This window comes from Eleutherodactylus coqui, chromosome 1 (assembly GCF_035609145.1).
Source record: "Eleutherodactylus coqui strain aEleCoq1 chromosome 1, aEleCoq1.hap1, whole genome shotgun sequence".
Taxonomy (NCBI): domain Eukaryota; kingdom Metazoa; phylum Chordata; class Amphibia; order Anura; family Eleutherodactylidae; genus Eleutherodactylus; species Eleutherodactylus coqui.
In genome coordinates this window covers 326,215,447-326,238,113 of record NC_089837.1, presented here as the reverse complement: position 1 = coordinate 326,238,113, position 22,667 = coordinate 326,215,447, and the positions used below count along the sequence as shown (strand labels likewise).

At 38.3% G+C, this 22,667-nt stretch overlaps 1 protein-coding gene and 1 long non-coding RNA gene across 6 annotated transcripts in view; one reads left to right on the top strand and one right to left on the bottom strand.

Annotated features, from left to right (window-relative positions):
• The window catches only part of LOC136575727 (uncharacterized), a 19,185-nt gene extending 7,231 nt beyond the window's left edge, over nt 1-11,954 (bottom strand). Inside the window, exons 1-4 of one of the 4 annotated variants that reach the window (XR_010786301.1) lie at nt 10,590-11,355; nt 3,062-3,137; nt 2,860-2,958; nt 2,318-2,563 (exon numbers count right to left, since the gene is read on the bottom strand). This is a non-coding gene — a long non-coding RNA (uncharacterized lncRNA). Of the gene's footprint in view, nt 1-2,317; nt 2,564-2,859; nt 3,138-10,589; nt 11,360-11,802 lie in introns of those variants that run through there. The other 3 variants (XR_010786303.1, XR_010786300.1, XR_010786302.1) reach the window with 3 other exon arrangements.
• TBX2 (T-box transcription factor 2) lies at nt 11,546-22,667 on the top strand. Of its 2 annotated transcripts, XM_066575103.1 has the most exons (8): nt 11,546-12,251; nt 13,053-13,320; nt 14,149-14,193; nt 16,133-16,279; nt 17,890-17,966; nt 18,212-18,381; nt 19,646-20,250; nt 21,134-22,667. In XM_066575103.1, the coding sequence occupies exons 1-8, from the start codon at nt 11,887-11,889 to the stop codon at nt 21,569-21,571; spliced, it is 2,115 nt and encodes a 704-aa protein (XP_066431200.1). In that variant the 5' UTR covers nt 11,546-11,886; the 3' UTR covers nt 21,572-22,667. The 2 variants fall into 2 exon arrangements, with proteins under 2 accessions (XP_066431200.1, XP_066431201.1); XM_066575104.1 differs by lacking the exon at nt 14,149-14,193 and having other exon boundaries at nt 11,547-12,251.

Here is a 22,667-nt window from a genome sequence, read left to right as displayed (position 1 = left end):
TTAAAATCAGAAGATTTTTTCACATTTTGATTGTCATCATCATACATTTTTATGTAAGTATAAGATTTAGCATATTAGTGACTTCATATACAATTGTCCCTGAGCTTTTAATCAGTGGAGAGTTCTTTTCACAAGTTGTAAGACAAATTGAGAATCTCTTAAAATATATTCAATAAAGCTGGGAACCGATGGATCAATCTGTTCTTTATCTTATCAATACTCTTATGTACTGGCTATTAGAACAAGTTAACATCAGTTTTTATGTATTATTTTTTTCAGTATGTTTTCATGAGAAATCATATTAATGTATTAATTTCCACAGGGCAAATTGCTTGCCAAAGATCATCATTTTGCAGTCATCAATTGAGTGTAATACGCCAAGACTAGTGTGAGGAGCCCATAGAGGCTCAGATACTGCAGAGTCTGCGCAGCAATAAGAGTAATCATTATTGCTGATGAGAATACTTTGCTTTCTGCACTTGTATTTTCATGTACCATAGCTGAAAGGTTTCATAGTTTTGAATCATCAGTGACTGAAGCAGAATGAACAGAATTCCAATCCCTGTCCTCACTGCCTTTTTGGTTAACAATTCTGATCACGTCTACTGCTATCATGTCTGTGTAAAGACATATATATGAAAGACTTGAATGTTTGCGTGTAAAATCTGGAAAGATGCAATTGAGTTTGTACCCAGACAGTGTCTAGAGAATGAGACAGGAGCTTCCTATACAGATAAAGCAGGAGGGCACCTGCACTGCTTCACAACTTGTCACAGCCGCAAACTGATAGTGACTGTAGGAAGGACATGTAGTTACTATCAGGGGAGCAGCAGGAGACTGAGGACGACACGTGTGTCCTCACTGATCCCAGTATGGGGCAGGACGCGGTGACAATGTCACATACAACCGGAAGCCCCGCCCGGAAAGTGACCACAACTAAAGTAACTTCATAGCCTGGAAGCAAGAGCGACAGCAGCCCGGGGACCGAAAACAACAAGCCCAACACACTACTACAAGTCAGAATGGAAGAAGAAGCCACAACATTACCATGCCGGATCATCAGATAGATAGCATATGACGTACAATAAACCAGAAATTCATAGCGGAATCTAGGATGCATATTTATGACCAGATAGACCCCTGTCATTTATTACTGCTGATTACAATTATACTGTTTTAATTCTCTAGCCCATAGCTATATTGAAAATGAAGGAAATGATAAAGCTATGCAAACTATTTGGAACCCGCATATCTTGGTATCATGGCTCTAACATGTATGATCTTATATTATGTTGTCAAATATGTCCCCTGTTTTCACATAAACTCGGGACGAAGCTGTACCTCCTGTATCTACACATCGTAGGAATTAGATAGATAGATAGATAGATAGATAGATAGATAGATAGATAGATAGATAGATAGATAGATAGATAGATAGATAGATAGATAGATATAGATAGATAGATAGATAGATAGATAGATAGATAGATAGATAGATAGATAGATAGATAGATAGATAGATAGATGAGATAGATAGATAGATAGATAGATAGATAGATAGATAGATAGATAGATAGATAGATAGATAGATAGATAGATAGATATAGAGACAGATGATATAGACAGACAGACAGATAGATAGATAGATAGATAGATAGATAGATAGATAGATAGATAGATAGATAGATAGATAGATAGATAGATATAGAGACAGATGATATAGACAGACAGACAGACAGACAGACAGACAGATAGATAGATAGATAGATAGATAGATAGATAGATAGATAGATAGATAGATAGATAGATAGATAGACAGACCGGTTTTGTACTATTCTCTTTGTGACATAGTGTCCACAGATTGCTTGGATTGTGTCCTCATCTTCCCCTGACAACAACGCTTTCGGATAGTGTCCTATAATTATAATTAATATATTACTGTATGTACTGTGGCCGACTATAAATTGTAATGGTTTCTATGTGGTATTCACCTCCTACACCAAATCATTTGCTTGTTTGTCCGATATGACAACCCTAAAGATTAATAGATCCTCATGTTCTAAATCACTTTCTTCTTAGATTTTGCGTTTACTTTGCAAAACCGTTTTGTGGCAGCAGAGGCCATAACCCAGATTAAGGTGCTGTAATACAATCTGAATAGAGGCAGAGAAAACACTAAACTGTGTGCCAGTTCTAATCTTCACCTAGGTCCTACAGCTTGGATAAAATTCCCTCTATTCTCCTTTGCAGGCATTGACAGACGGCTGCTCCCCATTATTACTGCTGTAATTGTAGAGAGTGAGCAGCACACGGTTACCTCCGCTCACTGGTCCGAGTTGGCTAATAGAAGCCCATCAGTGTGGTGCACCTGTCCCAGCAGCTGCAGGAAGCTGTATCACTGGCCAGGGGCTATGGACTTCTCTGGCTTTAGCTGGGAAATTGTAGGTTCCGGTGGATAATTCTGCCCTTGTCTTCTGTCATCTCCCTTGTGATATCAGCACTCAGGACCCAGTCTTAAAGGAGGAAGGAAGTGTCTGATGGGACACGATTATAGACCTCTGATCTGATGTTACAAATAGGGAGACATAAATATTTGCACCCATCAGAAATTATAAACATCAATAAACAGGTTGATGTTACCATAAGCATTTTAATACATACACCTGTTTTATTCTATGTCAGGTTGTGAAGAAAAGTATATGAGTAGACGGAATGTATAGTTTACACATCGGAAGCGGTGTTGTTATAGATAAATATGGACAATTCAGTTACATGGGGAAGCGCATTTAGGAAACCTTCCATTTCCGATATTGATCTAATGTCACTGTATGTTTATGAGAAATATGAATTTGTATCTACCTGCTTGGGAAGAGAGTAGACAGCAGACTGATAACAGAGTCTTCTGGGCGTTGTAGTCCCAACTCTGAGGAATGCTACATGTTACTTGGCATTTTCAGACTTCATGAAAGTTTTTTTAATCAAAAAAGAAGGAAATGGAAAGTGATTTAAAATAAACGTCGAGGTGACCTTTTGGGGAACCTTCCACCTGTATCTATTTTACCTGATTGTTTTTTCTAGCTAAATCAGATTGGCAGTCTCCCCATCTGGAACTGCTTTCATCTCCTGGGCTTTCCGGACTGGTAGGATAGAAAGAGTTAAATTCATTAGCATCATGCTTTCCTGATTATAAAGAAAGAAAGGTTACACAGTAATAATGATTCCTATTAGAGGTTATTGTACATATCACTGAAAACTTTACAGGAAACAAGGGGACTCAGTTAAGCAAGAGGTAAGAAGCAGCGTTTATTTCTCTCATCGGAGCCTCTGATGACCCTGATCTTGCCCTCTGGGTTGGGGGAACTGACTGCATTGTGTTCTGTGTTGCTCACTTAAAAAGGGAGACTTCTCCCTAAGTGTAGTACAATGGTGGCAGAGATCTCATCTCATGTACAGATAGATAGAAAGCCCAGTGTTTGTACAGTGTGATCCTCAGGCGCCCTAGTACCCATCCTCACCACCTTATACAAACAGTAGTGATAGTTACACCTGACCTCAGTGCTCCATCTGCAAGACTTAACAGGACTGGCTCTATATCCACAATCTAATCCCCGCTAAGAGACAGTGACAACGTTATTTTTTAATTAAATATTAGCTTTGCTTAATCCCTTTTATGTAAAGGCTGGAGATGCCGTAAATACAGAGCTTGATTTAATGCACTTAGAATCTCCCACAGGATTGTAAATACAAGTCCAACAAACCCTCAACAGCTCAGCACAACTAGTCTATGTGTCTATGTGTTTGTGTGTGGCCCTCACTGTTTAATAAATATTGTTTTTCCACATAGATGCAGCGACTGTTAGAAAATACACAAGTCACACACAGGCAGCCAGAAAAACATGGGAAATGGACAGTGCAACGGTCTGGTTTACAAAAGAAAGCTCATGCAATTCCCTAATTATCTGATATTAGTGTAGGCTTCTTCCATTATAATACTGAGAACAATGAAAATAATTTCTATTGAACACATATATATTGCATTAGTTTCAATGCAATTTTTCAAGAGAGATGTCCTGAAACTCTTTAAGAATGTGGTAGCACTAAAGAATTCCTTCATAAGAATAATACATTAATATTTTTATGTTTGAAGGGATCTGCTTAGTGCAATAATGTACAATGAAAATCATATAAGATAATAATAATACTGTGGTATTGGAATCAGATGTGAGTTTTTCTGATAGATAAAAACAATTCTTCACCTTAACGAGTCACTATTACTGCAGGCTTCTTGTAGACAATACCTATAGTAATTAAATATAAACTATACTAAAGATTATATTATTTGCAGGAAAACATGAAATAAAATGTCATAAACTTCATTATTCTCATGCTGTGTAGTTTGGTGCTATTGCTGTTAACATATGAGCATTAGGTGGAATCGCCTGAATAATAGCTAATACCTTATGCCTCATACAGCGGGGCCTTTTCCAAACTGCATAGTAAAATGTGGGTGGATAGTAAGAAATCTCTTCTCCTTGAATGTTAATGCTCCACTATGAATTATTAGGGAGTGAAATAAATAGCTTATTGGGATGGTAGAAGTTGTGTCCGTGGGAGACGACTCTATCATCAGGCTGGACATGCACACATAGCTAACCACACAGACAAGGGGTTAATTTAGTCCCAACTCAGTGAAGACTTTGTAATTGAAAATCAATCAACCTGCTGGACTGTTGAGAACAAGGTCAGAGCTCAATGATCAAAGAAGAGAAGGGAGAGTTGGGAAAGAGTGGGGGTCATGTGTACTCATGGAGTGTGGAAAAGAAGCATTTCATATATACTGCCTGCTGCCAGAACACACAAGGGCACAACATGCTTCTTCATCTGCACACAGCGCTCATCATACAGTATGACCAGTGAGCTCTCATTCACGTTCATACTTTTAAATGACAAATGTTAATCCACGCCTGGCAATGGATTTCTCCGACCCTCCACATTAGCCTCATGATGATTTTAGCTTTCCGGTGGAACGAGATTGACAAGTTGGTACCCAGGCGCCTATCTTTATTCCATCTAGTCATTTCGCCTCTATAGCAGTGATGACGCCAATGTAGATAAAGCTCTGGCTTTATTGATAGGCTGCCATTGTTTCCTGGAAGACAGAGCTGCCCCTTGTCTGATGACCTGCCAATATCCTGTCATTTAACGGGCATATGCCATTCAGCTGCAAGCTCTCCTGATTGATTCCAACTTGCAATACATCTCCTTATCATTTCCATGTGCAAACGCAGCAGACTGGCCATCTTTTGCAGACCAATGCATTTCCTCAGTTTGTGTTCATATCGATTATCTATCTATCTATCTATCTATCTATCTATCTATCTATCTATCTATCTATCTATCTATCTTATGTCCTGTATATCCTATGTTTTAATATCTCATAATATAAATCACACTCTTTGGTCAAGTAGTTTGGAAAATATGTTTATGTTTTGGAACTCTGGATAAACTTTCTGTCCTTGTGTCTCTGTGTTGTTATTTTCCATAAAGTAGAACTCGGGGAAAAGTAAACAATCTAATGTAAACTGTTTGCAAATTTGATTAGTACTAAAACTTAGATTCATAATTTTACATGCTGTGATAGTATCTATCTATCTATCTATCTATCTATCTATCTAATCTATACACACATACATACTTGTTGGACATCTGCTCTTAATATACACATAATAGTTTCATTAACTTTTTCTCTTAACTAATTTTACTGTTAACATGTCTCTCTATTCTGAACATGAAAAAATTATAGTCTTGAATGAAGCCAAAACGTTTCTTATTATTATTTGTGAATGAGAGAGTGCATGCTGACCGAAAGAGATGGACTCTAAAACAGCTGCTTGTTGTATTTTCGCGTGCGAGCGCCCCCCTCTGACTAGATAGGCACAAATCGAACATTCTCTGCACAAATGTGTGTGCCATTCACGAGATTCTTTCTGGCTAATGCTGCTGTTTGAAACTAATGAAGACATAGTGATAACTCAATACATCATCCTGCAACGTAAAACAATATAATAACTATACTATATGTAATATATAAGAAAGACGAATTTCAAGCATCATATTAAATATAAGATACACAAACCAATAAGCTATTGTAATTATGGCAATAAAAAAAGAAAACAGCAACAAATAAGTACAATGTATTCTACAGTGAAAAATGAGAGTTCAGTAGGAGCAATGTAAACGCTATGATTATTATTATTAATACTACTACTAATAATAATAATATGTGTAACTAACACAGAAAATACTAATTCTAGTGCTGTAATTTAACAAAACTGTTCGGATACGAACAAGTATATTGTATGTTGAAGGATGCTGTATTTATCCTGCCTGGCTGACAAATATCTTAAGTTGATTTTTTTCTGCAACATAATTCAGTATGAGTGACCTAAAATACAATTGTTGCAATTATTTTTAGGGCTGATTTTTTCGGGGGGAGGGGGGTGCAAAATCATCATATCAGATTATGAAATGAATAAATCAGTTTAGCGAGCAAAAAGGTTGAAGTATAAAGTTGCACTTTCATAATTTTCTCTGTATCTGTAAAGATTTAGAGAAATCTCGTTAACACAAATCTACCATATTAATGTGTTGCTTTAGATGCTATAAAGTACAATACCATAACCCAATTTTTTTTCCTCCCGATTAAGGACTACTACTGTTTAACGTTAAAGTATCTATATATCTATCTATCTTATGACCTGTATTTCCGTATGGTTTTGCATTTATACATTCCATAATATAAATCACACAATTTGATTAAATTATTTTATTTTAGCACGAAAGGTAGTTTGGAAAATATGATTCTGTTCTGGAGCAACCCTCAATTAGACTAAATAGTAATTCTATAATAATAAAGCATAGCATTTTCATCCACACACTGATAAAATGCGCATGGCATATTCTGTGGATTTGGGAAGGACATGGATCACAAAAGATGACACCTGTTGCAGCCTCTTTGCAGGAACAGAGAACAAAGGACATTTATGTTCCTATACCAATCTACAGTAACAATGAAACCTCTATAGGTAACAAAGAGCAGATATACCTATTGAAATCCACCTGTTGCTGCCATATAGCCACGCAGCAGTTAGGTAACTGCAGCCATAAGAACTTACTGTACTATTCTCTAATCCTTCATTCTCCAGGTGGGAGAAAGGGAGAAAACATGTCTGAGGTTTGGAAGATAAAGCGCTGTAGTCTGCTGCTACCTGTTATCATCTGCACAGATAAGGACTGATAATTGTAGGCAGCAGATTTTAACTCTTTATGCGAAGTTTGGGCCTGCAGACAATTTAAGAAAAAAGCTTAACAGGGACATCTTGTTGAGTAAAGGTCTGCCAGATACTAGTCAGTAGGTCATAATATTGATTTGGAGACTGTATTTCGAAATGAAAATAAATACTATATCTCACAAGATAAATTAGGACACACAGTTTAGCCTCCACACTATGCTGTGAACACAAGCAGCTCATATGTTTTGGTTTTACAAACATGGATGCAATCTGATGAAATCCAGCCTGGTCCTGCAGTCTTTGCTTAATTCATCGAGATCTTACATTATTAAGATGCCAATAAGGATTGAGTCATCGAAGATCCCGAATTACATTGCCAAACCAAGACTTAGGAACAGCAACACGACCTTCAGGAGCAGAACCCTGACTTTTAACCTGTTTATCTTTCTTTTAACGTTTGTATTTGCTAATGGGGACTTTATTGCGAAGTTTGATTCGAGGGGATTATGTAAGTACAGTTAGTATTTGTGCCAGTTAGAAATGAGAGGGTTATTTGTGAGCTTTCCATTCATTTCCTATATGGTTTATGGAACTAGGTCCCAAGCCTGGAAAGAGGGAGGAGAGTACGAGGGAAGCTTGCCTGGCTCCTTGTGAGAATTGTTATTTTTCATCAATCACTTGCAATTTGTCTAAGTGGACAGGACAGGACACCAGCAGCCCTGCTGACTGAGGTCACGGTGACAACACAGCAATGGAGAAGAGCAAATTGCGTTTGCTCACAAACTCACAGATCCAAATGACTGGCTGTACAGGCAAGGCTCCATGTGACATGGGGGGATATGAGGGACTCTGACAGCTCTTAAACGGCCTGGCGCCAAGGTCTAAGTCTACAGGCTAAAAATAGTGTTCGGAAGATGAGGGGAGATGGGCCAAGATGAAAGTGAAGTGGGGGGTGGAAGAACATCGGATGGACAATTCCTTTAAATTGTGCCATTAGCATTATTTATATTGATAGGGCAGTATCGTAAAGACACCAGTGCAATCAGGATATAGTTAAAATCTCATGGGGTGTATATGTAAATTGGACGACCCTCCATAATTTGAAACTATGTTTACTAATTATAAATAATATAAAAAATAACTGTTATCATTTTGTGCGTGTCTTCTATTTCCCAGATATATCTACACAATCACAGACTACAATACCATAAATGGAGATAATGCAGTCATTAAATAATACATCTTCGTGGAGGCATACCTTAAATAAACCCGAAAGCATTGTTAGATTTTAATATATGCAAATTTGCTTAGGTTAGCAATCAATTTATGAACGTGCAATTCAGGGGAAAAAATTTACACATATATATATCTTTTTTTCATACTGAGGCACACTCAAAAAGAAATGATAGGCGCAAATAGTCTAATAGTAATAGTTTAATATTAGTAACAGTAACTAATAACAGTAACATTTATTCCAAGACGGAATAAAACCACTCACACAACACAATCTCTCTATGGGTGTTACAATGCATACTAAAAGTAAGGTTATATATATGGTTCTTTATGGCACTTTGTTTCGTAACTACTTATTGGACAATTTGGGTTACCATGTACTGTCACTTAATGAAGAGGAGAAGTCATATAAATGAGTATAGTATATTCTCTGAGTTCCACTGTTCCCCTGCACTGCAATATAACACGTGTAGATTATAGAAAACTTGTATAAGGTGTTTTTACTATATTGGCATCTATTGACTCTATATAGTAAATTTATATTTGTGTGTGTGTACCGCAGGAAATAGGGGAATGGGGATAGTAGTAGATTGATTCCCCAGACTGTCGATAAGAACAGCAATCCAGACAATGCTATGTTGTAAAGCAACCCTGATGACACTTGTATAGGTTTGGTGGTGGCGCCACAGTCACTGAGCTGTAGAAAGGAGCAGGGCCAGGCCCAGGGAAAAGACTAGGGATGACACCTTGTCTGTCGCTCAGAACTGATGCCTATCTCTCCAGTGACACTCTCCCCATATGCTCCCTTATCTCTAGTATACGTGACAGCAGGGACACTTTTACATGATGAAATCATTCATTTACAGGAGAAGATGACAACAACATAATAAGCAGTGCTCAATCAGGACAATCCTGTGTTGTCATGTGCTAGATTAACCCATCCCTGGGCGCAGACTGGACAGATGGGCGCTAGCACCCAGACTATGCTTATCCTACTGACCATACACACAATTACGTTCCCTACCACAAAATCTACAGTATCCACCGAGATGCCACAATTCCCCTGTGTTTGGTTCTCTAACCTCCACTCCCAGCACACATGAAATCATACAAGATCACAATCGAGATCAATAATGCAGTTTGGTGCCTTGGATGATGCACTGTCCCCTGGTTACTATGTTCAGGAGCATATCACACAGGACAGAGCAGGGAAGCAGTCGTCCCCTTCTGATCTGGGCAGGGAGTGCAGCATTTGGAGGGCGCTGTTTGAAGATTTTTTGGGTAAATATGAAGTGACAAGAGACGGTTCTTATTGTAAGACGTCAGCAGACTGGCGCCAAGCGGCTCTTTAACAAACTGAGCCCCAGTTAATCAGAACAGATCTAGAAATGGACATCTTAAAGAGGCACAGCACCATTGCATGTTACACTGATGACTTTGTGTATGGATCACAAATCTGGAAGCAAAAATGCAATAAAGCAATGCATAAGCAAATAAATGTAGCATACTATTATTAGTAGTGGTATATTTGCACTGAGGTTGTCCTTAAACAGATAGATGCATCCAGTGTAAATAGGAGCTTGCAATGATTTTCCCACAAGTGTGTCACTGGCTCTTCTGACAACAGATCTGTGCTGTGAACTTGTACCAAACTCTTCCCAGGATTCAGGAAAGGAACAAATCACACAGAGTAGCTAGCTGTATGCTGTGTCCTTTTCACCTTTATCTCCTCATCTGGAACATAGACGCTGAGACGCTCTCCAGACATGTGTATGCCCATATGCCCAGGCTGTAAATGCATGCACATGTAGCAATAGGAATGAGCAGGAATGCATATATATATATATATATATATATATATATATATATATATATATATATATATATATATATATATATATATATATATATATATATATATATATATAAATATAAATGTGTGTGTGTGTGTGTGTATACATATGTGTATATATATATGTATGTGTGTGTGTATATATATGTATGTGTGTGTATATATATATATATATATATATATATATATAATGTATTAGACTAATCACTCACCCATTTTTTGTGACATTATTCTTGAGATCCATTTAACAGAGGCTGCTTCCCATGTGCTGAAAACTTCTTTCCTCTCTGAATTGTGCAAAAGACCGTGGGGCTTGTATTTAAGGCGGCAATGCCCTGGAGCGTGCTCATAGCCTTCTTGTAGTAAGTCTGTCTCCCCCATACACAGCTGATGTGCTGCACCCATACACAAGCTAGAACAATCATAATACCAGCCAGTCCCTCCACTATGTGCCAGTTAGTCGACTTCTCATACAAAAAGCCTTGTACTTGGTGATCAGTGGGCCCCACCTCTAGCTAGTCTTCATGCATCCTGTTTCTACAGTATAGTCTTGTTTCATTCCAGAGCTTTACTGCCAGTACATGGAGGGATCTCTACTACTGTCCTGCCCCAATGCTTCAAACAATGTGTCCAAGCAGCTTAACTTCCTATATTATCTATCTATCTATCTATCTATCTATCTATCTATCTATCTAACTATCTATCTGTCTCTCTATCACACATTATACAAATTTCTGTGATTCGTAACTGTACATCTACACAGAACAGAGTATATATATTTATATATATATATATATATCGCAGCATGTGATTACTGTAAAAACCCAGCCAAATTCTGGTTCTGGTTCTCATTTGGTTCTTGAGAGGGACATTTTACAGCTCTCCCCTTCATAGGAGCTGACCCCCACCGGCAGGGACCGTGTCTGAGGCCGGTTCAGAGGACTGCAGGCAGGGGGTGGGAATCCATGGTTCTTTTCCTGCTGTCATTGGTTAATATTTTATCCTGTTGACATGTTTTCTTACTGCTGATGCTTCCGACACCTTCCTCTTCAGTGTCCCCCCCCCCTCTCCTCCAGATTTTGGCTTGAGCTGTGAAAACCCCGCCTATGGAGATCTACAATTGGTGGAGAAAGCGTAAAATCAGCAATCAAGGGGGCTTGGCTCATTAGTGAGGGGATCAGAGCAGGAAGGACATGTGAGATAGTCACAGTTTTCCCCAGATCACGACAAGATCTCAGAATCGGGCTGCACTATGACTGGCCCTCGTCACACTTCTGCTCCACAAGTTTCCTACACATCCCACTAATACAGACACCATAGAGAGGACATCACTAGTTCTACAGCGCTGCTCCTGGGGACGAGGGCTACGGGATCCACCACTACTACCAAGTGATCAGCAGTGCTGGGAGTGACCAGGACTATTACCCTGTACTGAGAAGCGGCTGCGGGAAGCCTCCTAGACCTCCTTACTGAAGCTCATTGTTTCCTCCTGGATAGTTGAATGCACCGATGAGAGATCCAGCCTTCCCGGGGACTGCCATGGCTTACCACCCTTTCCACGCTCCTAGACCAGCCGATTTCCCCATGTCAGCTTTCCTTGCGGCCGCACAGCCCTCCTTCTTCCCGGCTCTGGCTCTGCCCCCAGCCGCACTGGGCAAACCCCTCACTGACCCCAGCCTGGCTGGAACCGCTGAAGCTGCGCTGCATGTGTCGGCCCTGGGACACCACCACCAAGCGGCTCATCTGCGCTCACTTAAGAGCCTGGAGCCAGAGGAGGAGGTGGAGGACGACCCCAAAGTCACCCTAGAAGCCAAGGAGCTATGGGACCAGTTCCACAAACTGGGCACTGAGATGGTCATCACCAAATCTGGAAGGTCAGATAATCATATCCAGTTTGTTTAATACACTGCTTGGCATCACAAACACTGCACTAGCAAATATCAATTACACCATATAGAGAATTATTCTTCTCGCAGCTTATCACTTAACACATCATATTTATGTATCACATTGTAGCAAAGCATGTCACTCCTAGCGTTTGCATAACCATTTTTGGGAGAAATAGAAGAAAACTGTGCAGAAACTGTGCAGAAGAAAAATATGCAAGAATATAAATACACATGATACCGGAAGGACTCTAATATTGGAGAAATAACTACACAAAACTAGTCATCAAATGTCTCGAGAAGAAAATAATTGCTTGTGTGTTAAACAAGGACAGAAAGACAAAAGCAAGTTCATCACATTGTTGACACTGATGTTCAGCTCAGTGGCGAAGGATCAGGGCATTTATAGAGACAGTATATAAAAATCTAATATACAATGAACAAATCCGAAGAAGGTCATGCGACTATATAAAATAGCTGAAAACGTGATTGTACTGCACTATTTGTGCGAAGTTTCAGGCCTAAAATGTGTATGTATGAAGTACAAAAGGTGATGTGTATTGCTGCAAGCAAATGTGTTCTGTCATGTAGCCACTGCAAATTCTGCCACTCTCGATATACATACACACACATTATATATAAATAAATAAATATATATATATATATATATATATATATATATATATATATATATATATATATATATATATATATATATATATTAGTATTTTGCACCTTGCTTGGATGGATGTGACCATATCTAAATCTGCAAACTCTTCTCTATTGCAGGAGGATGTTTCCCCCATTTAAAGTGCGGGTCAGTGGTCTCGACAAGAAGGCCAAGTACATTCTATTAATGGATATAGTGGCTGCTGATGACTGTCGCTATAAATTCCATAACTCTCGCTGGATGGTGGCTGGAAAGGCTGACCCAGAGATGCCTAAGCGTATGTACATCCACCCTGACAGCCCAGCCACCGGGGAGCAATGGATGGCCAAACCTGTTGCTTTTCACAAGCTCAAGCTCACCAACAATATCTCAGACAAGCATGGCTTTGTGAGTACATCCATACTATCTATCTATCTATCTATCTATCTATCTATCTATCTATCTATCTATCTATCTATCTATCTATCTATCTATCTATCTATCTTAGCAGATGTGCTGTATTAATAAAGAAAGGGTCAGCTATGCCAAACAAGTAGCAGCTTTACAGTAAACATACAGTAGAAGTGGTTAGTGGGGTTAAACCCAAATATACTGTACTTAGGTTATCAGTATTACAGAGAGCTTCCTACACTATAGTATGCTTAGCCACTTTTGTATATATTCCCTATATTTCTACACATTAATTGTATTTACGTTATTTGCTAAATATTAGAATTGCATCTTCATACTTTTCTTTATCACCTGGATTAAATATAGTATCATTAGGTTAATAAGTGTATTTTACATTTGATAACATGTAAATATCAAAATACAAATATGCTTTTTGGATATGTAGCAGGCGCTATGTGTGCCCATAGCTGACGTAAAGTTTTTTGCATATTAAATACATTTCTTGTCCATGTAGATATTGAGGAATCATTTTAAACGTAAATATCACTTCTGTTTCTCAGAGAATAGGTTGATTTTGATGTTATTACGTATCTATGTAGGATAATATGGACAATTGTAATGGAATAACTACCTTCATTATATGACAATGTTGCAGCCTGTCCCACCTGTACTTCTTTATTAGATGTTATTGTTTTAATAAAGGTATTTATTTAATATTATAGTTTATGAATATCAGGAGAATGGAAACTATTCCAAACTTTATAATATGATTTTATTTGTGTTTTCTTGTCCTATCGATAATAATGAGTATTATTATTATTTCAGTGTAACACACACATACACACACGTGATGAAATGAAAGCCTCCCAGGTAATTTGCCCAGGAAGACAATTCACCAGATAGATTGCATTTAAATCTGTAAAATGTGTAGGATTAGATAAAGCTGCAGAAATGAGGTCAGAGAGACAGGGATCTGTGAATGGGGTGCAGCACCATGGGTGAACGCTGTACAGTACTGGCGGTGACAGATACATTAGTATGGAATTTTGTATCAGGTCCGAAGTACCTGAGTCAGTCTTTTCTAAGTGTATGTAGGGGCAAAACATTGTCACAGGTGCATATATAGTACACAAACCTACCGTTAGCAAGCTCCGTGACAGATTGTTTATAGTGTCATGAATATAAAAAAAATACTCTATAAAACAACACATCACATGAGCTACATTTACCATATGATGGAAATATAAACGGTTTTTTTCCTGACCATGGGACTATTTCCGTGCTTTCTAGTTGGTAGAGAAATAAGACATTTCCTGCATCACAGTGAAGGGAGATTACGTGTTCACGTATGAGTGGCGCAATAACTAGAGATGATTAAGAAAGTTGCTCATGACTTGTTTAGCTATAGTAATTAACAAGCATTCTCTGATTTTACTTTGCAGTCAGTCCATTACACGAGCACATAGCATTACATCACAGACCATAAGGTTATTATCATCCAGACTGTGTCGCCGTGTAGCTGTCTTGTGGAAGTCACATAATTGTTATTTATGGAGGAAACATCCATATAATACCGCGACACATGTCAATTTCATCCTGGTTATCCAATGATAACCACACCAAAGTATATATCTTGCACCCCTAGCTTTTACCATTGTGACATTGTGTTTTCAGGTGCCACTTTCACTTTGCTCAATTTTACCTTAGGGGATTACTGCTCATTGTGAGAATTTCAGCCAAGTGTCATACATGCTTTATCTAATCTTATAGATAATATGCTTTATCTATTTATTTAATGAAGTAATTTGATCTGTGTATTCCACTGACTCCATATATTCCTTATGTGATGGCACAATTAAAGTTAAAAATACCAACCCCCGTGCTATACGTTTCCAAGGTAAAGTACAATATATTATTTTGTTCTGAGCTGATCCCTTTAAAACATTAGCAGGCTATCAGTTTCAGCCACATCCATCACTTGTAAAGTCCTGTATACATTTCCCTAATGACACTGTTACTAGATTTTGCTTGAAATGCAAGCATCAGTGAATGGCATCAGTGTGGATTAGTAAACTTTAAACCATTCCCAAACTGGTCGTGCTTCAAGGTGAATACAGCCTAATTCCTGACAAGTCAGAACTGCTGCTACATGTTTAAATGAAAGCCCAGGTATATGTATGCGCACACACAGTGACTAGAAACATTATTTAACCCCTTACTACCCAAGAAGAATTCCCTCCTTGATAGGAATAATATTTCTTTTATGGGCCTTACAATTGCAAGATAATAAACTGGACAGAACAACGCTTAATAATCAATGCCCATCTGTGGGCTGAGTATGCCAGCCAGCAGCATGGATTTCTGTGCTGGAGATTTGAACGCCTGGATAGGAAGTGCCTATAATACGTTTTTTCCTCTACATTACAGTTGATAGAATATTAATTAGATCGATTCGTTTTATAACACTTTGAGCATATTTATCTATCCACTTGTTTTAGTCTTTAGTAAAACATGATCAGTAAATACGTAATAATAATATTTTTTAACATAACAGCGGAGAAAGAATGTATGATGTTTCTAAATGCATTTAGACTGATGATTCTATAGATAGAAATATAAATGGATGGATAGTTTAGGATTCATGCACAAACAATGCTATTTAGTTTAGATTCTCTGATATATTAGTTCTATCCTATATTGTAATGCACACACGCCATAGTCTCTGCTGAAGACCCTTTATGGTTGCAGTGGTTATGCAAGATTACTTAGTTACCATTTCTATGCTGATACACATATTTTCTTATTTCAGACCATACTGAACTCCATGCATAAATACCAACCCAGGTTTCATATCGTGAGAGCCAATGATATTCTGAAGCTTCCCTATAGCACTTTCAGGACATACGTGTTTCCAGAAACTGACTTTATAGCAGTAACTGCTTATCAGAATGATAAGGTAAGAGAATATATCATTATTATTTTATACATTTCGGGCCTACATCAAATTGTCTGCCTAATTGTAACTGATCATATGTGATTTCATGTATGATTCTCTGCTTCTTTTAAGTGGAATGATATAATGTGTATGATTTTGGACTGGGTGGTATTTGGCTAACATGAGTTTATGAATTGTGAATTCATTCAGTCCATATTATTTTATGGTATGTTGGGAGAGGATTATGGGCCTAATGAATAGGTTGTGGTTGTGTTTTATGTGGCTTTCACGCTTTGTGTGCTGCTTTGCTGTAATTTCAGGCCTCATAATCCATGTCCTTTTTTCAGCTGCAGCAAGTGTATATGTAATTAGCTTTACTTGTTTAGTTTGGCTCTAGGTTATATTCTGATAGCTAATATGTGATCAGTACATACATATACTCGCAGTGTCCACAGCCCAGGACACAGCTAAGCCCCTTGCTGCTGTTGTTAATTGACAGAACTGTTAGAGGGTCCTGGTGGGCTTGTTCCAATCGTAAACTTTATGGCAGAGAGTCACGATCGATTAAAGAACACTTAGGCTGCAGCCCAGTCACAAGCTGGCCAAGGCTGATAGGCAGTGTGCATCTTGGAGCAGACTGGGCTTCTTATTAAAAAGCTCATATTGACTCGAGTCCTTTAACCCCTAGAATTTTAGAGGCAAGAATGGCGCTCTCTTTTTCTCCTAAGCAGTTCAATATTAGATATATATCCGGTTATGTAAAAAACTTGTGTTGTTGCAATTCATTCATATTTTTAGGCGCTATTGATGATATGCAGCATGCAATGTGTATATTTAGCTATTAATACGCATATGCTTTCTATGTAGGTGGAAGTAATGGCTCTTAAATCGATTTAATCTGGATTATTTTGCTTGCACAAGGCCTAAATAATGTTCGTAGAAATGCCTATGAAACAACAAAAGAAAATCAATTTGTTAGGGCAAATATACCATAAAGGAGATCAGCCATGCATTTTTAAGGATGGCATCTGAGGGGGACATATTTCAAAAGCCTGAATTATTTATTGCCCTAATGTCGCCTGCACCATAAGTCAGACTATGTGGAAGATAAGAATAGCTTTTAACCAGCGCTGCAATGTTTAGTCGCCATCTTTCCTCCAGGGGGCTCTGAAAAATAACTTGCTATCATTAAAACTCTATTAATAATTCAAGGCAAACCTCAGCATCATTTTTAATAAAGCCTGCGGTGTGTTAAACCAGGGAGGCTGTGTGTAAAGGAACCTGCTGCAATGTAGGTAGGGCAGGGCACGTGAAGGGATTACAAGCTGTAAAACTTGTATATCATCAGATTTAAGAAATCTAACATTTACATTAACCATCTCAGCCCTACAGCCAATGTGAACACCTCAGCTGTAATACTGCTCTCACTTATCACGGGATTAACTCCAGATATTATCTATCTATGGCTAAATCTATATGCTATACGTCTGTCTATCTAATGAACAGTATATATAGGTGGGTGCTGTATGGATAAATATTGCCACAAATGTTTTTCTATTTCATTTTATACATACTATATATGAATTTGTAGGTATTATGAAATATACATGAACATCTGTTTCACTCTTCAGATTACACAACTTAAAATCGACAACAATCCATTTGCTAAAGGATTTCGAGATACGGGTAATGGAAGACGAGAGAAGAGGTAATACTTGTTACTATGTATACTAATATAGTGGTACTAATATCAGATAAAATATAGCTCAATACTAGCAGCAACATAGTAATTTAACGCTACAGCAAGTGCTGGAAATACATTTGGTATTGGGGGGTGGGGGTGGGGGGCGCACTGTAGTAGTGGAAGTAATAATGCTCATTAGTAGTCATCAGTACATGGATGGGCTAATTGTTGTTTTATCCTTTTCTCCAATGCTTTGTCTTTCTATTAAGAAAACAGCTGACGTTGCCCTCCCTGCGGATGTATGAGGAGCAGTGCAAGGCAGACAGGGATGGGGCAGAATCTGACGCCTCCTCGTGTGATCCTGCCCCGGGCAGGGATAGCATGCACTCTCCTCTGGGTACAGAGCCTAGTCCCCTGAGACTCAACCGCAGTAATAGAGGTAATTAAGAAATGATGAAAGCAACTCACTCTACCTGGTCAACAACTTAATGACGATATATTAACAGTGGTGTATAAAGTATTTTTAGCATCAGTACATATCAAGGGTCTTCATACATATTTACTGTACGAATACACACCAGCTTATAAATACACCATGCTTAGCAGTCCATTGCCATTTAGACACCCACTACCCATTACCCGTATAGCTAACCATATGTCTTCCTCTTCTTATGTTTTTCCTAGTCTTCTACATGAGGTCTGTATATATAATATTTATGCCGGGATAAAGCATTGAATTGTGTATTATTATACAGCAATGAAAAACTGCTTTTGAAAAAAAACAGTGTGTTTTAGGAATATCAGAAATCCTTTTTTGGAGTGCTTGCTGATCTTGTATTTTTACCCTTTTGTGGAACTATAAGCTTTATGTTTCTGAAATTCTTTAAATACAGCATAAATATAGTAATAGATTGTGTGAACTGTAATGCATAAATTATGGAAAACATGTTGCAAAGCAAGGAATTGATAAATCTCCTTTTGATGATTTCATCATTTTGACAGTCTTTACAACTAAAATGTTTATACTTAGACAAAAATGGAAATGACCTCTGTCCCGATTGTTTATAATCCTGTCTATAAGAGCAAATCACTGGTCTATTTTAGCTGCAAGTGCGGTGACAGTATATATTATTATGCATTATACCATAATATGCTTAATCAGGTTATTATACATAATTATAGTATTTACTTTTATAATATTAAGCTTATTTTTGTTGCAAATTATTGGATACTATTATGACATCTTCAGCCTTTCGCAATTGGTCATTTTAAGTTTTATGCAAAGATTGCATAGTTCTATAGTAATACTGAGGTTACATTTTACTCTTATTCTATACTTGCTGTACACCACCATATGATACAACTGTCACCAATATTTGTGTTAATAAAGGGAGTAATTCTCATTTTGAGATATATATATATATACTTAGAATTCCAGGAAATCTATGTATGCATGATAAATACATTTTTTAGTTGATAAATGTATTTATCATGCATACATAGATTTCCTGGAATTCTAAGTATATATATATATATATATATATATATATATATATATATATATATATATATATATATATATATATATATATATATATATATATATAATTTTTCCTCTTCTCTTTATTCACTTTCCTCTAATGGATGGTGTATCACATTATGATCAGAGATCTGTCCTAAGCCATATGTCCTTTGCATTATAGATGAGAAGTACGGAGCAGACAGCGATCAGGAGCTAGAGAGGCGAGAAGTACGTATCGCCAGGGGTCACAGCAGTCCCGGGGGAAGCCCTTCTAATCCTAGTAGCCCTCGGTTAGAAGAGAGGGGAAGGGAAAAGTCCACTCCAGAAAAGAAGACAGAGTCCTCTGAAAGCCGAAAGGATAATGAAAGCAGCAACTTCAGTGTTCGGAGTTTAGAGAAGGACAAACTGGAGAGCAGGAGGAAAGAGGACTCTAAGGCTGTGGAGGTAGAATGCGGAGGGTTGAGTAAAGAGACATTTTCCCCCCTCATGGTACAGACTGACAGCCCTCCACAACTCAGTGCTAGTCACCTGCAAAGCTTGGCTCTGTCTGGCCTGCATGGGCAGCAGTTCTTCAACCCCTTGAATGCTGGACAGCCCTTGTTCATACACCCGGGACAGTTTGCTATGGCCCCTGGAGCCTTCTCTGCAATGGGCATGGGACATTTATTAGCCTCTATGACAGGGGCAACCGGCCTGGAGAATGCAGCTCTTTCATCAGTGCAAGGGGCCACCGGAGCAGCTACACCCTTCCCTTTTCACCTCTCTCAGCACATGCTGGCCTCTCAGGTAAGCATCCACTCTTTTTCATATTGTTATACTGGTGGATATTGTGCTAGGGAAATTCAATATTATCATAACTAAAGTCATTTTGCCTCATAGTAGGGTCTAACTAAAGCCTTTCACATCATTCTAGCAGTAACTATGTGACCTGTGTGTGACTTCCTCCCCCATCTGCACCAGCAATAAGGCTCGGCCCTTGACAAGTAACTGTTCTGGAACGTTTTGATTTCCTTCTCGATTGAACCTGATCCCAACTTTCTGGTGACTTTAGGCTTTTCTTGTTGAGCCCAGGTCTCTTTATTCATGCTAGATTCAGTTTCTCATCAAGTCCAGTAAACTATTGTGCTGTCCTCCCGACCACAACAAGACAAATCTCTGACACCCGATCCCTAAACGATGTTATCGTTGGCTTTTATTGATACAGATCTCTTGCTCACCTGAACCACTTCATTGTAAATAATCTGAAGGAGTTTATAGATGTGTTGCTTCATACCAGGAAATAACCCCTCACGTTTATATTGTTTTATAAAGATCCTATTTACAGGTTGTTTTTATATATCATAATGCTAAAAAGAGTAATAATATGCTAAACAAATTGTGTAAAGTAAAAGCAAAAAGTACAATATCAGCGTTGTTGGAGTAGGTTAACGCTATTTCATAGGTGTGATCAATGGTTTATTGTACAATCAAGAAAATAAAGACAGGAAAAAGATCGATCTCTAGTAGATCTGGCATAAGACTGTGTATATAAGTTGATAAGTGTTATCAGTGATCATTTGTTTTTGGATTTTTCAAAGAGATACCGATTTCTACCGTCTTTTGATGCTATTTTGATGTAACTTTTCTAACACTTAATTCCATATTTTAAGCGCTGTTTCTTCTATTCTAGGGAATTCCAATGCCCACATTTGGAGGGCTCTTCCCCTACCCATACACCTATATGGCAGCCGCTGCAGCTGCCGCCTCTGCTATGCCAGCCACAAGCGCTGCCACCACCATGCCAAGGAATCCTTTTCTCAGTAGTACACGCCCTCGTCTACGCTTTAGCCCTTACCAGATCCCGGTGGGCATTCCCCCTAGCACTAACTTGCTGACCACTGGATTGCCAGCAAGCATCAACCCGGGATCTGAGAGCTCCAAACCAGGCAGCAGCCGGGAATCTAGCCCCATCCCTGACACTCCTGTCCACAAGAGACCCCACTCTCGCTCCTTGTCCCCAAAGAGCTCCATGAAGGATTCCATAAACGAGTTACAGAACATCCAGAGACTGGTCAGTGGGCTGGAGAGCCAGAGAGAGGTCTCTCCAGGCAGAGAGACCCCCAAGTGACTGGCACACACTGTCAATCACCTGAGCCACAAGGGCTGAAAAGCACTGGGATTTTGTACAGCACATTATAACTATTTATTTGAAAGGGTCAACGATCAAAAAGGAGGACTTGTACAAGACACACTGAAACCCCACCACAAATGATGAAGGTCTGAGAAGACTTCTAAGACATCAACGTGTATAAATATATTAATGCAATACAAGGAGACAAACGAACACCTATGGGAACTTCAAGGACTCGCAATATAATAGTCCTTCTGTGGAGAACCCCCCCCAATACAATACTTGGTATGGCCCAAGAATGCAGAAACTCAGTGCAATTGATGATGGACAAGGGGGAGCAAGAAATTCCTTACATTTCTTCTTCAAACAGATTGGGGGAGGGGGGGCTAGGAGGTATTTCTTTATATGACTATTGGAGACACTAGAAGTCAGATATGAAGATTGTCTGCATTGATTGTGAGAACAGGAATCGGTAATCACATAGACAAGACAAATATATGCAGATGCCACCTGCAGATAGGTAACTGCATCCTGCACCAAATCATCAGTCTGGTACATTACTGGCAGCATAGCTATTTGTGTGCCAGAGATATTTATGAAAATTGTAAATAAGCTAGACGGATCCCAAATATGCAAATTGGTATTAATTTATTCAAATTTGTACATGGTGTGTACATAATATTTAGAGAATAATTCATTGCATTTAATTTTTTCCAATTTACATGATATATATATTGTAAATGAAAACTTATCTAGCTCTTTGTGATTGAAGGAGGTGTAATATGGTTTTTACTGTGTTTTATTTTTTCTTCCCGCCTGCTGGGGTTGGACAATCATGTGCCATCAATCAGAAATCAGTACAGAATTACTACTTCTAATAACAACCAGAAATAATGTACAGAGCAGACATAAAATACAGGAATAAACCTCAGGTTTCTTTTTTTTTTCACTGCAGTTCAATAAAAGTTAATGATCACGGACTGTGTTATGTATTTTATGATTTACAAACGTGCTGGTAACTCGGGTATCTATCTGTTCAGATTTTTTTTTAAAACCCTCACGTCTTTCAATAAAAAAACAAAAATAATTCAAA